An 18,268-nucleotide genomic window follows, 5' to 3' on the forward strand; every position below is an offset into this window, starting at 1 on the left:
TATTTCCCCATGCCTTTAAATGGGATAATCTAAACAAACACGTAATAGTAGATGAGGCTAAAAGAATGCTTATAAAAATGTAAGGACTGGAGAGACAGATCATCGGTGAAGTGGGCAAGGGCACTTGCCACCACCAGACCTGACCAACTGAGTTCAATTTCCAGGCCACACATGGTGGAAAGAAGTGACTCCTATAGGTTATCCTCTGACTTAGACACATGCACTGTGTTCCACGTGTGTATACATATACAAAATAAATGCTTAAAAACTAAACTAAAATGGAAGTTAAATACCACTTGTGTACTTTAGAACAACAACCATGACATCCTTTTGGTAGGGAAGCAGAATAAAGCAGCTCTCACCGTAGCCCTGCTGCTGCCCTGGGTAGCCCTGCTGCCCTGGGTACTGCTGCTGCTGGGGTGGGTAGCCTTGCTGTGGCGGTGGTCCTTGGTACGCGTCCTGCTGCTGGCCGTACTGTGAGTTTCCTACAGGAGAACGGAGAGAGGAGGGCAAAGCACTGAGAAGTCGGCCTAAGGAACACTGGGTTTTCCCTCTCAGATGCACAGCCAACAATACAACAACAAAATGAAATGCCGTACTGATTTTTAAAAAGTTAACAAAACAAAGGAAAACTCAAACCAAACAGAAGGATTTCGGCCAAACAAACTGCAGTTAAAGCCAATTGTGCAAGGCTGAACTGCAGCTCTGCCAGCGTCTCTGCCACACGAGCATTACAGTTACTGGAGCATCAGTCCTAAGATCATGACTACGCTAAATAAAATAAAAAAGACAAAATTAAAGACAGCTACGAGAGCACACACTAGCCACACAACACCAGCAAGCTGTTCCCTAAAGGCACTATGCTGAGATGTAGTGATACACAGGTACAAACACACACGGGGTAGGGAAGGGACTGGTGGGTTTATGTTCAAAGAGGAGATGTCCACGGAGCAAAAAAGCATTTTTAAATGTTTTAGTCTTTTTACTGCTGTTAGAAATGACACATCGTGGTTACATTCTAAATATCTGTAAGGTTGTTTGGGGGGCCCTGTAATTTTCCAGAAAGCCAGCAACTAGTACTCTACAAGAGCTCTGCATGGGAAGACACTGTCCTATGCAAGAACTGCCATTCCTGTAGAAGGGGTGTGCATGTGTATGTGTGTGAAGGTATATAGATACCTCCTTCGTAGTAATGTTGTGAGGAATCCTCATAAGGCCTATCGTAGCCTTGTTCAGGATACGACGGTTGCTGATAACCGTAATCATTATGACCTACATCAATTCGACAAGAGACAGGAAGAAACGTTAATGGCCACTGAGTGAAAACCCTACAATTAAACTTTAAGATAAAACTGAAGAAAAGAAAAAAAAAAGAAAGAAAAAGAAATGGAAATACATAAGAAATAATTTTAATTGCATTAGCAAGTATTTACCAACGTGAATGCTTTCACAGTGCGATAACATGCACACTTTTTCAAAGCAAAGAGCAATAGTTTTAGAAATGTTACACTCATTCTCTTAACTTTGATAACCCTCACTGAGGGCAAAAAACAAAAACAAAAACAAAAACCTTATATTCTATTTTTAAAAAGAAAATGAGAACATTTAGGCCTCTCGCATGTGAGTAAATCAAGCTAAATCAGAATGAACAGTATGCAATTACAGTATTTTATCAAAGCCCTGTTCTGCTGGTCACCATTTCCACAGCATACACTAAAAACAACACAAATTATACAAGAGGTCCGTAAGCTTTTCTCCTGAAAGAAGCTGAAGTGAGTTTTTAACACTCTAAAATTTTATTGCATCAAGTACAAGTGTTTTTCACAGTATTTTCAGATGCAAGAAACAAAATTTAAGATAGGGTCTCTCACCCGGCTTCTTTGAACTCTATATAAATCAGGCTGGCCTTAAACTCACAGGGATCCACCTGCCTGTGCAGCACAAGTAGAACATGTATTTCTCAATGCTGTCATTTTAGGCATCTCTAGAAATATTTCTAGAGCATCTTGAATATAAAAGTTCATAAAATTTGTAATTTCTAAGTTAGAGAACACCTTAAGTTTTATGACACAGTACCTTTCACTGATAGACTAGATTATTTTCTCATTTTTTGAAGTTTCACTTTTTGGTTGCTAAAACATAGCACTAATGTTCTGAGAATGCCTAATTAGGAGGAAGGACTATAGTTACACTCATTGTGTTAGGATTTAAAGCCCCCAAGCCATTTGAAGGGTTGGCAAGATGACCAACCAGCTTACGTGGCCAGCGGCCTGTTAGATCTGTTTCGCTGAGATCCGATCATGCCCATTCCCTGGGCACTGTCTACAGCTGCTCTCGTGCTTGTGTTGAGGAGGGTTTGCATTTGCAATCCGAGAGCAAGACCACAGGGCTTAAAGACCAAAGCATTCACTGCCTGGCCCAGTGCAGAAAATCTCGGCCAGGTACTCATCCAGGTCTTTATGGACATGATTATATCTGGACATGAAAACAGATGCTCAAATTTGTCTAAGAAAATATAATTGTTGATATAAATGGAATACTCTGTACATGTCAAGACATACTTATACACACCTGTGAAAACATGATACCATTTAAATTGAAAACATACTAGCACAAGTAAGTACAATTACTTTAAGTTTTAATATTTATAAAAGTAGTGGTCTACTTTGAATAGAAAGGTTTAAAATAAGACAAATTTCACATCTAAGGAAATATCCAGGACCAAAAAACACCAAGTTCAACATAATTGCTTAAGATGTACTTTAAAGTTGATTAAAAAACTCATTTATTCTCAGATTACTTATATTTAGCAGGTAGATGTCAATCTTTTAAATTTTTTTGTAAACATACTATTATCTTATTAAAGTTTCTAAATTTAAAAAATTGAATATATCTACATAGAAGTAAGGAAAGAAAAAAGAACAACATTCTGAATATTTCATGGCAAGAACATCTGGCATAAAAAAATACACTGTTCTAACCAGAATTACCTAGATACACCATCATTATTAATAAACGTTTATTGTGTGGAAAGGTCAACAAAGGCCTGCCTCTTCTCTCTGCTTCATCAGGACCTCTGTGGTGACAGTCGGTGTCTAATGCAGATACACCTTCATCCTTCATACACTCATGAAAGCGGCAGATGAAATGCCTTTGCAACAGACCAAACTCCATCTTCTTGTTAGCTTGCATTAGGTTCTAGCCAAGGGGACCTAACACTTTATCCTGAAGTTTCTTTGCTATATAATTTACATTAAAAATAACAACAGAATTTACCATATAGACCAATATTTTGGCAAACCATTTCACTATAAGACAAATCACTATGTAATATAGCCACCTATCACTTTACCAGTTCTATATATTCAGATAATTTTTAACATTAAAATACAAAATTTTCAAACAAAAAGATTTTTAAAATGCACAGTAAAAATCTACTTGTGCACCTGGATTATCAATGTATGTATGTACTTTCTTAGCACTTCCTCGGTAGAGTCAACTTCTCCTGATTCACCTTCCCTTCTAGAGGGGGCTGGGGAGAAGGCAAACTGAAAACCCAAAAGCCTTGTTTATTCAGTAGTAGCCAGTGCACCTGTCTACTGTTGTGTTGTGGACATATCTTTTCTCAAAGGCTAGCAAGCACATAAGCTACAGTTCCTTCACAAGAATGTAACATTAGATAAAGTGTACTCAGGAACTATATTCTCTATGGTTCTACAGAGCCATATTCTTTAAACCAATGGGTGATAATTTATAGCAGGTGAATTAAATCTCTATAAAAATATTACAAAAAAAAGATGAAAGAAATCAGTAACATTTGTTTCAGATTCAAATGAACAATCCTAAATATAAAAGGAGCCTCTTTATGTGAGACAAGATTCTAGTGACGGAATGCAACTCCTGACGGCACTAACAGTAAATATACAAATACACCATGAATTAATTACAAACAAATGTGCTTACTGCTGCTACTGTAGAATACCCAAATGTCTCTAAAGGAAGAAACACGAGGTAGTTTCTTCACCTTCATTAAAAAGCTATGAAATGCTGTCTACATCAGTACTGGGCAGGGATAGAAAACGGGAAGGGTAGCATTAGGAGAGATTACCATCAGGGTAATACTGCTGGTTCATGCCTTCTGGAGGACCTTGTCCACCATGACTGTATTGGTCCCCATAATAGTCTTCCTGGCCTGAGAACTGCTGTGGTGGGCCTGAAAAACCACAACCAGTCAAGATGTAAATCATTTGTCCTCGAGGTCATCACAGGCGTTCTTTCTAATCTCATACTAAGAGAGGCTACTCCTCAGCTGTAGACTCCCCTCCAATGTTCTGCCCTTCTGACCTTTTCATTATTTCCACACACACTTACATATACACACAGCAGGTCCACAAGTCACATTTATAAAGTTAATATAAGATCTTACAAATAAATAACATCAAACAATACCAACTCAAACAACCTCTTCAGAAGGGGCTGAAGCTGGTAGGAAACTCATTCCTTTTTACTTTAGTATTAGTGCATTTTGAAGTAAATCGACTTTGTCCTTGGTCATATATTTAGTAGTTTCTTTTCTTTTTTAGGCATTTTCTGTTGTAAATGAGTAAATTGTGATAGAAAACCTCATGATGTAGTATTTTCCTAGAAAATAACAGACAAAAAGAAGCTGTGCGCTGGGAAGCTGTGCTGGGAAGCTCCTATATGCCTCATGACCTTCTGTACCCTAAACCCTGCTACCTTAGGGGATGTGAGGGGAATCCAAAAAAAAGCCCTGGATTTACCTAGATAAAAAGTTCATTAAAATTTAAAGCCTTTCAATCACTGTTATTTACATTAAGCAAGGAACGTTCCAAACGGCTCTCACCCTGCTGCGGTGGTCTATATGGAGGCATCTGTCTCTGGCCCATCATGTGATTGCCTTGGTTAACTTGACCCATCATGCCCATGGGAGGCTGCTGTCCTTGGTAGTGCTGCCCACCTCCAGGTGGCATGTTGTACTGCTGGGAAGGAGGTTGCTGATGCATCATGGGACCTGAGGACACATAAAACATTAATACACAGTATTCTGGTAACACTTCAACATCGTAAGATAGATGCAAGAATTTTTTTAAATATAATACACAAATGTGCAATCAAACAGGGAAAGCTGACTTCAGGTATAAGTGAATTTGTGCATAAAGCTCACATGCCCAAGTTCATGTGCAAGTAAGAAAAAAACCAATCTCAGGTCCACCTAAAGTCAGTTTTCAAAAAGTCAAAATGGAGACAGTAACCTCTTCCTGAACATGGGCATTTTCTACACCATATTATCTATACCATCTCTCTAGACAAAATTATCTTACTGTAGTATTAGAAAAGCCATGATAATTAAACTCCACAAATGTTCCCTATCAAATCAGTAGTCAAACCAACACAAAAAAACCAAACTTCTGGATTTCCATTTCATTCTTTTTTGCGGATGGGAGGATAAAGATTTAACTATTCATCTGTAAATACGTGAGCTTCACAATTTACACACATCATATGCATGCAGGAGCCCAATGGGGCTGGAGGAGGGCATCAGAGCCCCTAGAGCAGGAGTTACAGGTGCTTCTGAGCTGCCCAGGATGAATGCTGGGAACTGAAATCAGGTCCTCTGTAAGAGCAGCAAGCATTCCTACCCACTGAGCCATGTCTCTGACCCTACCCTTTCATTCTTCTTAACAGACGTTTATTCAATAGTGGTAGGTAGAAACCTATAAAAGCACTTCACAAACAGATCAGTTGTATTTTATAAACTTCAATTTGAGGACAAAATTAAAACAAAACAAAACTCTTTTCCTTTCCCAATTTTTTTTACAAGCTTTATAAACTTGAAATCGAAGGACCACAATGCTTATTTTATAAAGAAAAATTTATTTTGTGTGTATGGGTGTATCATGTGCATGTATGCCCACAGAGGCGGAAGAGGATCCCCTAGAACTGGAGTTATAGACAGTTGCTGGCTGCAATGTGGGCGCTGGGAATTGAACCAGAGTCCTTTCCAAGAAGAGCTGAACCATCTCTCCAGCCTCCAGGACTGCAGTGCTTCTTAACAACTAAACCTTCTCGTCCTACCCTTTGTCTCCCCACCCTAAAAGCTCCCAGGAAAAGGACTGTAATAAAGCATGGTCTCAGAAAAAAGAACTGCACCATCTCCAGAGTGAGAACCCAGAAGCAAAGGCACACCGCTGCAGCATGCAGCGAAGCACACCGCTGCAGCATGCAGCGAAGCACACCGCTGCAGCATGCAGCGAAGCACACCGCTGCAGCATGCAGCGAAGCACACCGCTGCAGCACAGTGACAATCTGCACATACAGCAGCAGCCAGCCCACCCCATGCTGCCACCTAGCAGGCAGGGTAAGCGGCTCCCTCAGAGGCTTCAGAGCTCTGCACCCACTCTCATCACCGCCCTCTCAGGAGTGTGCGAGTGCCCCACTGACACACCACCCCCTCACTCACCTGGGGGTCACTTAAGGAAGTACAAGACCAAGACCAGAGAACTCAGCAAAGTTCTGCAGGCAGCAGTGACACAGCTGGGCCAGAGGCTCATTAATAATGTAAACAAACATCTAACCACCAGCAAGCCACTCCTAAGTCTACAGGGATAACACGAGCCTGGAACTCTACCTCCTCGACAATGGGGACTGTTTCATCTCAAGAAATGCGTTTTCAGAGCTATTTTCTTCCTACCCACCTTCGTCTGTTCTGCTTTGTTTCAAATTCTTTTCTCTCCAATCTTTATTATCATAAATATAAGCCTCCCAAAGCTTACTCTGGGGCCCTTCAACGTGGAAATGAAGTCTTCACAGTAGGGAGAAGAGCTCAGTAAGAGCAGTGAGGAAGCAAACACTGGGCACCCCGGAGCCAGGCGGCCTTCACGCACATTTCCCCAAGACCCAGACCAGACCAGCCTCAAGTCTGCGTTCCACGTGCACGCCTGTCCTGTCCTTTTTTCACTTGCACTTCTCAAAAGTAAGGTTTAACAAAGTTCAGACTCAAAGCAAATTCTGCCATAGGAAAGCTCTAGAACAGTCATGAATTTCACAGAATTCACCACAAAACAGATTATTTTTAAAACTTGTGTGTTTGAATGTTGTGCCTGCATGTATGTATGTGCACCGTGTACATGCCTAGATTCCAAGAAGAGCACTGGATAGTCTAGAACTGGAGTTACAGACAGTTGTGAACTGCTCTGTGGGTGCTGGGAACCAAACCTGGGTCTTCTGGAACAGCAGCCAGAGTTCTTGAGTGTTCATGAGTATAGCGTTATCCCTCTATACTCATCAACTTAAACTTTTAACTATATTTCCTATATGATAAGGTATTCATAATGCTATTTTATTTTCAGCCTAACTGGGCTTTTGTATAACTTCATTTTCAAGAAATGGAAACATGAAAGCTTTCTCACCTTAGGTCTTACAAAATCGCCACAGAACTCTTCACTTAGCAGTAATAGTTATGGTTAAACCGTACCTGTATACTGGAGCCAAACTAAATGGTAAATATAAAGGGGGGTGGAACCCACAAACATCCAGCACAACAGAATTCTCAGCCGCACTTGAAAGCTCTTCCGGGAGAACGGTAATCCATCAGGAGCCATGGCCAGGCAGACCGTGCCATCTGAGCATGCGGGGACCACCTTCCTTTAGTCTGTCACTTCCCTCCTGGGACCTTGACACCATCCAAGATCAATTTAAAACCAGAAAGAACGAGACAGGATGGTGCTGCTCAGACCAGGCGCTCCGCACCACCTCCATGAAGAGCCGAGAACCTCAGTTCTGTTTACAATGCATGTTGTTCTTCCTGACACACTAATGGAAAGAAGGCTACCAACTCTAAGAATGTACACTACAGAGTAGGGTAGGCTTGCAAATCAATCTAGTACAGATAATTGTTTCCTGCAAATACAGCAGCATACGTTACTCTTCATTTCAGATATTCCTTGTTTTTACATAAATTATTTTATGTAATGAAAACATATTAGATATACTACAAAGCATGATAATACATAAAGATGTAGAATACCTTATTAACCTAAAATATATTTTTAATGTATTTTGCAAAGTACATAAAACAAATATTCACCATTTCCACACTATTCCATTTTGAATTTTACAACTTACTGCACCATCTACAATAGCAATTCTACATTAAACACGTAAAACATTGCTGTGGGATATATGGCAAATGTGTTGCTAATTAATCAATAAAACACTGATTGGCCGTTGGCTAGGCAGGAAATATAGGCGGGGCAAGGAGGAAAATAAAGCTGGGAAGTAGAAGGCTGAGATGAGAGACACTGCCAGCCGCCATGATGACAAACAGCATGGGAAGATACTGGTAAGCCACGAGCCATGTGGCAAGGTATAGATTAATGGAAATGGATTAATTTGAGCTGTAGTTAACAAGAAGCCTGCCACGGCCATACAGTTTAAAACCAACATAAATCTCTATGTTTACTTGGTCGGGTCTGAGCGGCTGTGGGACTGGCAGATGAAAGAGATTTGCCCTGACTATGGGCCAGGCAGGAAAACTCTAGCTACAAAACATTGCCAGATGTTAAAGTTAAAACCTTCCTTTTTGATTAGACAGAAAAGAGGAAGTGCTGTGGGATGTCTTCCTGTATGTCTTCCTGTATGCTGTGAATATATGTTGCTCTGATTGGTTGATAAATAAAGCTGTTTGGCCAATGGTGAGGTAGAATAAGGTTAGGTGGTACATTCCAACTGGAGAGAGGGGAGAAGAAAGGAGGGTGGGGCAGATACCACCCAATGCCAAAGGAAGAACAAGATGCCATCAGACCGGTAACGCCATGGCCACATGGCAACATATAGATTAATAGGAATGAATTAATTTAAGATGAAAGAGCTAGCTAGCAAGAAGCCTGCCGTAAGCCATACAGTTGGCAATTAATACAAGCCTCTGAGTAATTATTTTATAAGTGGCTGCAGGACCGCGGGGCCGGGCGGGACCAGAGAAACTTACAGCTACAGTGACTAGTAAATAAAGGCAGTCACTGGTAAACATCTGTTGGTGACCCAACTGAATTCCAAACTCTCGCGATGCGTGTGGCACACTGACAGATCTATTGCGAAAGAACCCTATCTACCTAAGTAGACAGCCATGGGGATGGGTTACATCAGATACCTTGTGATCAGAAACACGGCTCAGTTGGTACACAGCTTGCTTAGCACACACAATCCCAGACTGGATCCCAGCATAAGATACACCAGGCACGGTGACGTGTGCCTGAAGCCCAGCACTCAAGCAGTGTGGGCAGAAGGGTCAAGAATCAAAGGTCATCTCCAGACATCTGACAAGCTGGAGCTGCAGCCTAGGCTACAAAGCAAAGATACGGGAGGGCTGGGAGGGAGTAGAGGTAAGGGGAAAACGGTGCAATTGTTTTACAATTTCAAAAAATAACAGCTGGTGGATGACAATATGTTAGTTTTCTAATTTGTTATGGCTAACTGGCCAGTCAATCAACACACATTATACAGTGTGACCACAGCATCTGATGTCCTCAACCAAGAGTACAGAGGGAAAAAATGAACAATTACGTAATGAAAACTACTGAGATTTCTATGAACAGCCTAAGTGTGCTACTGTCCCTACAGGTATGTGTACAGAATAATTTAAAATGTGTCAAGTCTGGAGGTGATTCCTAGCTTGAATTCTATGCTTCACATATCTTCCAGAGTCTTCATATTAAACAGAGGTTAACTTTCATAACTAGAAAATGATATATTATAACACAATATCTGGTCTGAACTACAACTGAAAGACTGCAATACCCCTCAAACTCTTTACCTCAGCAACCATGGTATCAGCAATATTTTTAAGACTTACCAGTCTTGATAGTGAGGAAGGACAAAGATAATGTGATTCAGTCACTAAAATCATGTTAACAAATAAGACACTCCCATGGAATACTTCAAGTAGCTCTTTCATTTGCTAATTTTCTATTCTCAAAATTTAGTAAGTGACTTGGGATCTACCCTCAAAGCAGTGAGGCCAGTACTGGAAACAGTCCTCTATAATCTCATATACTACAATCATTCTAATTTCTATATTAGAGTCCTACAGTTCCTAAACTTGGTTTGAGTTTGGAGTTGTGGAGCAGGAGTCACGACTAAAGATGTAAATTAACCATGTGGGCCAATCTATTAATCAAATCTACCTTACGAGGCCCATGGCACAGGTAACTATGTATGCATTCCTCATATCCATGCCAGGTGAGCGATGCCTCCTGATGTTTAGAGAAAAGACAACAGAGCATCACCCCAGTGCCCCTTCTGGGTGCTGTAGCCCATGCACTCTCTTCCGCTTCCTGATGTCAGTCTGTAGACTGCAGAATGGCATGCAGTTGAGTTCCCCGAGTTCTTCCAAAAAGTCACGACACCTAAAGGGGTTGGAAACCCCCAGATTTGCTCTCCGCTCAGAAGGGAGGAGTCTTAGACTAGAAATCAACTAAGGGAATGTGGCTGCAACAGACTGAAAGAGAGCAATGCCAGGTTTTCAGGTTCATCTATCATCTAAAAAAAAAAGTTTAAAAAACTCTGACCAAATGGTTTCATATAAATTATGCAAACGCTTACTGAATCGGAACTTTTACAGGAATCACTTAATTTTTTATCACCATCATTAGTAATGGTAGAAATTAGTTGTTGGGGGGTAGGGAGGGGAACAGGCCAGAGACAATTTTTTTCTTTTTTTTAATTAAGAAAGTTTTTATTCATTTTACATACCAACCACAGATCCCCCTCTTCCCTCCTCCGGCCCCCCAGCCTACTCCCCCATCCCCTCCTCTGAAAAGGTAAGGCCTCCCATGGGAAGTCAGCAGAGCCTGGTACATGAAGACAATTTTTTAAAAGTTCATTTGATTTGTGTTTTGCCTGCATATATGTATATATGCATCCGACTCCTTGGAACTGGAGTTGTGGATGGCTGTGAACCATCGTGTGAGTGCTGATAACTGAACTCAGGTCTTCGAGAGTGACCCAGTAACCACTGGGCCAACTCTATAGCCCTCCAGATGACAATTTTGAAAGTCAGTTCTCCCCTTCCGCCACGAGCAGAGGAATAAACTCAGGTTCTCAGGTGTGTGCAGCAAACATTCCTACCTACCAAACCATCCCACTGGCCCACTTCACTTCATCTTAAAGAATTTCAGTCGATTAATCAAAGCAAGCCCTGGTATCAAGACTTGAATCTAAGTCCAAAGAACTATGTACAGGGAGCTTGTGAAGCACATTCTTAACACAAAATAACAATTTGTGAAACTCTTTATACCTGACATTTAATTAATAAAATTCTATTAAGGAAAGCTACAATTAATGTTTGTGAATAAAAATACACTGCTTCTAGCAAATGTAACTGTGGGTCATCTCCAGAAGGCTTTTCTGTTCTAATTTGGCTTATTTGCTGTTTCATTAGCCATCTTTCCAGATTACGCCATGACATTTAGTTCCAATTCCTAGTCATCAAAGAAACAGACTGCATGACCTCAAGCACTGTGAAGCAGGCCGGGAACAGAGCAGCCACGGTCCCTGCCTCTTGGCTTTTCAGTGCTCCTGCCCCTCTCCATGCAGGTCTGTGTGTGTGCACACGGCTCCTGCAGCACACCAACACACCAGCACACCAGCACACCGCTCTCCCCCACAGCACACCAGCACACGGCTCCCGCAGCACGCCACTCCAGCAGCACACCGCCACATGGCTCCCGCAGCACACCGCTCTCTCCCGCAGCACACAGCTCTCTCTCCCACAGCACACAGCTCTCTCTCCCACAGCACACAGCTCTCTCTCCCGGAGCACACCGCTCTCTCCCGCAGCACACCGCTCTCTCCTGCAGCACACTGCTCTCTCCCGCAGCACATCGCTCTCTCCCGCAGCACACACTGCTCTCCCAGCACACCGTTTTTTTGTGTTTTTGTTACTTTAACTTTTGTGTCAATTTAAACTTTTTCACAAACTATTAAATGGTGAAAACAGTTTTTACTCACGAGGTCCAACTAGAAAGGAGACCATGACAGGGGGCTAGAGACCCTACAGAGAAAGAGAGTACACGTGACAGGAAAGGAAGAGGGACAGCCAGAGGGGCCAGGCCCAGGGAGGGCAGTTGGGCAGGTGGACAAGTTAAAACAAAGTGTAATGAAACGTATATGACAATATCATAATGGAGCCCAGTACTTTATATGCTCATTTATAAAACTAATTTCAATATTTTTCAGAGAATTAAAAGTCCAAAGGAATTCCACAATTCTACCGCTCTGTCTTTCTATCCCTACATGGCCTAAGTACATCAGGACCAGTGAGTGGTATTTCTCTACTTCTTAAGCTATCTAAAAGCTAAAGATGAATACAGTAGACTTTAGATTATTTCATATGGACTATTAAAATACAATGTAAAAAATTTGGGAGTTTATTTTTTCCCCATTAATTTCACATTCAAAGTAGAGAGAGTTGTGGGAAGGGGGCAACAGAATTCTTATGGCAGCTACTAGAATGAGTGCATTTAGACTCTGTCCTGCAGAGTCCTCATTAGAAAACTACAGCTACTGGGAGTGGAAGGGGGCAAGGTAAGATGTAGCTTGGTGTAGAATACTTGTGCTGTATGGATGCACCTCAGGGTAAAACCCCAGCAAGAAAATCTAAACAGAAACTACAACATGATCAGTCAATTCATAAAGATAGCACTAAGCATTAATTACAAATATATGAGTAAATGATACAATGCATTAGTTAACTGCCATTCAATTGTGCCTCTTTTTTTTCTTGCAACACAACTCAAGGTGTTATTTTTTTCTATTGTGCTCAGTCACTTTACAAAACCTTTATTCCTTTCCTTTTCTCAAACCCAGGGTGTTGCACGTACAAAGCACTCATTCTGCCAATGAGCTACATTCCTGATCCCTAACATAAGCTGAATCCTAGAACTTCACCAATATTTAGTTTCCATGACTCAAAAACCCCATTTAAAAAATGATAGCACATGGGTGTAAGCCTAGAACTGAGAAGGCTGAGGAAGGGGAGGTCTAAGCTTAAGGCCAGCCTGGAGTGCACAGCGAAACCCCATCTCAAACAAACACACAGGGGCTGGAGAGCTGCTCAGGGGTTACGAGCACTTGTTGTTGCCGAGGACCTGGGTTTGGTTCCCAGCATCCACATGGTGACTCACAGCCATCCACTGACTCCAGCTCCAGGGGCGCCCTCTTCTGACCTCCAAAGGCAACAGCACACACATGGTGCACATGCACCCATGTAGGCAAACACACACATCAATAAATCTTAGCAAAGCACACCACCCCGCCACAGTCCTGTGGAAAACAAGAGCAAGTACTATTAAACAGTTTTCTAGTGTTTCTTAACACAAAGATAAATGTGTAACTATGGGGCTTGTCTAAGGATTTTTGCCATTTTTAGTGCAAAACAAAACATAAAAGCAACTCTGATTAAACTTGAGACCTGGGAGCGGAACAGTACCTAGGACTGGACCCAGGACTTTGGGTCCTGTGAGAAATGTTTGAGAGGTAAAAAATGTAAAAAAGTTCCTTTTTTTTCATGTTTAGAGTTTTTCAAGCTTTCTAAAACAGGACTATTTGCAAAGCAGTGTGCTTTTAACCTCTGCCGTGTTTTTATATCTAAACAAAAAAATGTAAAACATGTGGCTTATTTTTACAAAAACTGCCTAAAAAAAGAACTGTTTTATGATGACACAACACAAAAAACCTCTTAATGAAACTTTCATTTGCCAGGCCAGCTTCCCATCCAATAGATCCCAGATAACTAACTTGGGCAAATCTCATCAAAATCATAAAAAGCCTCGACTGTATGAGTATTTTGAAATTACAATATTTCATCATAAATAATGTGAACACAACCAATTCTTCCTTTATCTGAGAACCTTTGAGTGATCTGAGGTTTTTTTTTTCTATAATAAAGATCAAGGCTCACTACATTTTGTACTTGAAATATCTTTAAGGAGGCGATGTGCCAAATTCTTTAACACAGCAATTAGCAGAACAGAGCTCCATTTACTGGTTTTTAGTTATTATTGACAGGATACTTAAAAGAGGAACATGGTAACAACTTCACTGAGCCTGACAATAAACTGTAACGTGCTCTAGTACGCTAAGTATCTATGGGCACAGAGGCACACCCCATCTTCAGAAGGACCGTCCCTGCCTCAAACACAGGAGAGTCACCACAAGTGCCCCCAGCAAGTGAAGAGGACCAGGCTGGTGATTTTTAGGATAGTGTGCTTGTGAAAGCTAACTGTGCGCCCCAGTGTTCCCACATGAAACAAAATGCTGCCTTATCCAGTGACCAGCATTATCAAACAATTCAACGACACAGAACTCCAAATAAAATGTGCAAAAGGCAAACAGTTTTGAAAAGGCAAATTGGGCAATTTAATTTCTAAACACAAATAAAAAGACTGAAGGCAACTTCAACTCACTGTTGTTTTCTCATGAGCACAACTGTGACTCACTTCACACTTACGACAGAGACTCTGTCTTAAATCACCAAAGCAAACCAACAAGCCACAGCACTCTACTCGGGAAAATAAGGAAGCTCAAAGCAGTGGAAAGGCTGCGGCAGACCTTCCCAAAGCTCAGGCCGGCCTCAATGAGAGTGGGAATTTGTCTTTAAAAGTGTCCCCCTCTCAACAGAATGCCCGTAAGAGCCAATCGGACCCAGGGGAGTTGGTGCTAGGTAGTGTCCGTTAGACGTAATGAAAAAATGTACCCATGAAATCTCAATAACACAAGATGGCATGACATCACCTGCTGACCTCCCGACATGCACAGAGGAAATTCCACAAGGTCCTACACCTAGATGAAGAACTTCAAGTGGTCAACGGCTGCCCAGAAAGGAAAACCAGACTGCTCAGGAACAAGCTCCAAAATTGGTTATCTGATCACAAACGGTGAGCCATAAACACAGCAATGCTAAATGGACTCAAGTTGTATATGCATGTGCATATATGTTCGAGCGTGCGCGCGCACACACAGACACACACACACACACACAGACACACACACACACACACACACACACCAATAATAATAACTAAGGAAGAGATCACGAATTGGGAGGAGGGGCGTGAGGGGGCCAGAGCTGGGAAAGAGGAAGGAGTGATGAGCAGTTACCTTGATTTGGTTGCATATTCATGTTTGGTCTGGGACCGTAGTTTCCCATTGGCTGCCCCTGACTCATTGTCATCTGGTTCTGCACAGGCATGCTCTGGGATGATGGCACGGAATGGTTGTAACCTCCCATGGAGCCATGGCTACTTGAAGGCATATTCATGGAACTGTTTGTCATGTTGAGCTGATTGGGTCCAGGTCCCTGCATTGGCATATGGTTCGGTCCTTCGAGGAGAAATGGTCAGAACGGAAAATGAGTTCAAGAGATGCACGGCCCAAGTCTTTTTCATTGCCGTAGTAACAGCCTAAGCAACAATGTGAATATTTAGTCAACAGGAAATAAGTAAACACTTCATAAACAGGTGACTCTGACAAGGTACATGCTGATATTTTCCAGTTTAGAGATGAGGAAATTGATCTTGGAAACCCAGGAACTGTCTGAGAGGAATAAAGAAGGAGCCTAGCTCGCTAGGACAACTCACGGAGTAACTGAGTGTGTGGTAACGAGCAGACACAAGCAAAGGACGGCCGGTAAGTGGAGCACAGGAGTGCAAAAACATTCCTCAATGTAGCAAATGATAAACAACAATGTAACGTTTATATCAGCAAATGATAAACAATAATGTAACGTTTATATCTCGGGCAACAGGACAGAGTTCAGCAGAGGGCGGGGCATTGAGACAGCCATTCAGAAAAAAACATCCAGCTGGATCAGTACCTCACTCCTTCCACTAAAGTAATTTCATATGTATAATAAAAATTTACATATTAAAGGAAAACAAATCATTAAAGATGATTTCAAACACGAGAACTTTGAAAATAATCTTGGAAGAGGAAGGCCTTAAACATGCTTGAAAGCTCAGAGCCATAATAAATGGATAAATTTAGCTACATAAAAATAAATTTGAACCTAACAAAAACACTAAACTAGAAGCTGTGGGCACGGCTCAGTTAGAAGTGCTTACCATGCAGGCATGAGGACGTGGGTTCGGATCCCCAGAACGTGTAAAACAGAAACGCACACTGTAATCTCTGGGCCTGCTGGCCAGCCAGCCTAGCCCAGTTCGTGAGGTCCAGGTTCGGCGGGACGTTTCTTAAACACCGATCCAGCACACCATGAGGAAACACTTTCCTTCACTGCTGAAGGAATGCGAATCTAAGTGCTGTTTTTATACAGAGCAGTGTGCAATGACTAAAGTGCACTGGTCTTAAGACACAGCATATTCTGCAACACAGACTGACCTCAAATTGACTATGCAGCAAGGGATGACCTAGAACTCCTGACCCTCCTGCCTCCACTTCTGAAGTGTTGGGATTACAGGCATTCCCCACTACATCCAGGTTAAAAGGTACTTTACATCCATCATAAAACATACTTGTAATCCAATAATTTAAGTTCTAGGAATTCCACACATAGGAAAGTTTTGGGGTACACCTATGTATGGATGTAAAACTATATGCATGTACATAGACATACCAAGACACTAGAAACTTCATTTCTGTCATCAGAAAATAGTGTACAGATTAGACACATCCATAAAGAAGGTGTGAGGCTGGAGAGATGGCTCAGTGGTTAACTGCATTGGCTGCTCTTCCAGAGGACCCGGGTTTGATTCCCAGCACCCACCACAGGCCACAACTGTCTGTCTATAAGTATAGTCCCAGAGGATCCTACGCCCCACTGGCTTCCTGAGGTACCATGAATACATTTGGTACAGACATACAATGCAGGCAAAACATGTATATACTTAAAAAAAAAAAAATGTGACATGGGCACCGAAGACAATGAGACAGCTGTTGTCAGTCTTCTGAACTGCCCCTTGGGGACCCGCCCAGCGTCTTGATGTCATCTTATATAAAGTCCCCTCCAAGGAAAAAACTCCTCCCCCTTTGCCCTCACCTGCTCATGGTCGCGCTCTCTCTCTCTCTCTCTCTCTCTCTCCCTCTCTCTCTCTCTCCCTCTCCCTCTCCCTCTCCCTCTCTCTCCCCCTCTCCCTCTCTCTCCCTCTCTCCCCCTTTAATAATAAAAACTTTCCACATGGACATGTGTCTGCATGGTGTAACTTCCCACCGCTCCACACCGCAGCCTGTGGCGGCCAGCTGGGTCTGCATGGCGCGTCTCCCTCACCCACTGGGGCACCTTGGCCCAACCCGCCAGGGCCTCCCAAGGGCCGTATCATAACAGCTGTCTGTACAATGAATGGAAAGTTTATGTCAAGGATGCTTTCTGGGGAGGGGAGAGGAGGGGAGGGGAAGGGAGAAGAGGGAAAGGGAGGGGAGGGGAGGGGAGAAAGAAAGGGAAAGGAGAGAAAGGAAACCAGAAATTACAGGAGCCCCTTTTCCTTTCCCCCCAGACCCAGAACTAAGCGTCTGAAGAAGCGAGGGTGTAGAAACATCTGTGCCTTTTGATTTTGGTTCCATAGGCGTGTGAACTTACTTTTACTTTCTATGCTTACCAAAATCAAAACAAACAAAAGATTGTCACTAATAAATTGCTATAAATTTGAAAAAAAAGCTATATATATATACATATATATATGTATATATATTTATGAACTATTAAATAAAACTATTAAAACCACGCTAGGGGCCGGGCATGGTGGTACAGGCCTTTAATCCCAGCACTTGGGAGGCAGAGGCAGGGGGATCTCTTTGGGTGTGAGGCTAGCCTAGTCTACAGAGCAAGTTCCAGGACATCCAAGACTACACAGAGAAACCCTGTCTTGAAACAACCAACCAACCAGTAACAAAAAACACTAGGAAATTTAAAACAGATGAAAGAATATATAAGCTATTGGTCTTCCAATTTCTCTTACACCAAACAGTAAACTTTCTTTTAAGACAGCAATGGGTATTTAGAAATTACTGTTTTAGCTCTGTAGTATTCTAGACAGTTTCATCACTGGTTGATGATCTTTGCTCAGAAAACGTCATTTACGGGTGTGCCTTAGCAGGTAAAGTATCTACTGCCGTGCAAGCCTGTTGATCTGAGCTCCACACTTGGAAGCTACATAAAGAAGCCAGACACGGTGGCCACATCTGAGATCCCAGCACTGCCGAGTGACATGAAGACAGAAGGGAGTCCACAGCGAGC

General features: G+C 42.1%; 1 protein-coding gene across 5 annotated transcripts in view; it reads right to left on the reverse strand.

Annotated features, from left to right (window-relative positions):
- Ss18 (SS18 subunit of BAF chromatin remodeling complex) overlaps positions 1-18,268 on the reverse strand; it is a 73,786-nt gene that overhangs the window by 10,207 nt on the left and 45,311 nt on the right. For 2 of the 5 annotated variants that reach the window (XM_059245844.1, XM_059245846.1), the window contains exons 5-9: positions 15,178-15,399; positions 4,865-5,032; positions 4,109-4,213; positions 1,180-1,272; positions 363-485 (exon numbers count right to left, since the gene is read on the reverse strand). In XM_059245844.1, coding sequence (XP_059101827.1) covers positions 363-485; positions 1,180-1,272; positions 4,109-4,213; positions 4,865-5,032; positions 15,178-15,399 — 711 coding nt within the window. The remainder of the gene's footprint in view (positions 1-362; positions 486-1,179; positions 1,273-4,108; positions 4,214-4,864; positions 5,033-15,177; positions 15,400-18,268) is intronic. The other 3 variants (XM_059245848.1, XM_059245847.1, XM_059245849.1) reach the window with 3 other exon arrangements.

The sequence above is a fragment of the Peromyscus eremicus genome, chromosome 19 (assembly GCF_949786415.1).
Source record: "Peromyscus eremicus chromosome 19, PerEre_H2_v1, whole genome shotgun sequence".
Lineage (NCBI taxonomy): Eukaryota > Metazoa > Chordata > Mammalia > Rodentia > Cricetidae > Peromyscus > Peromyscus eremicus.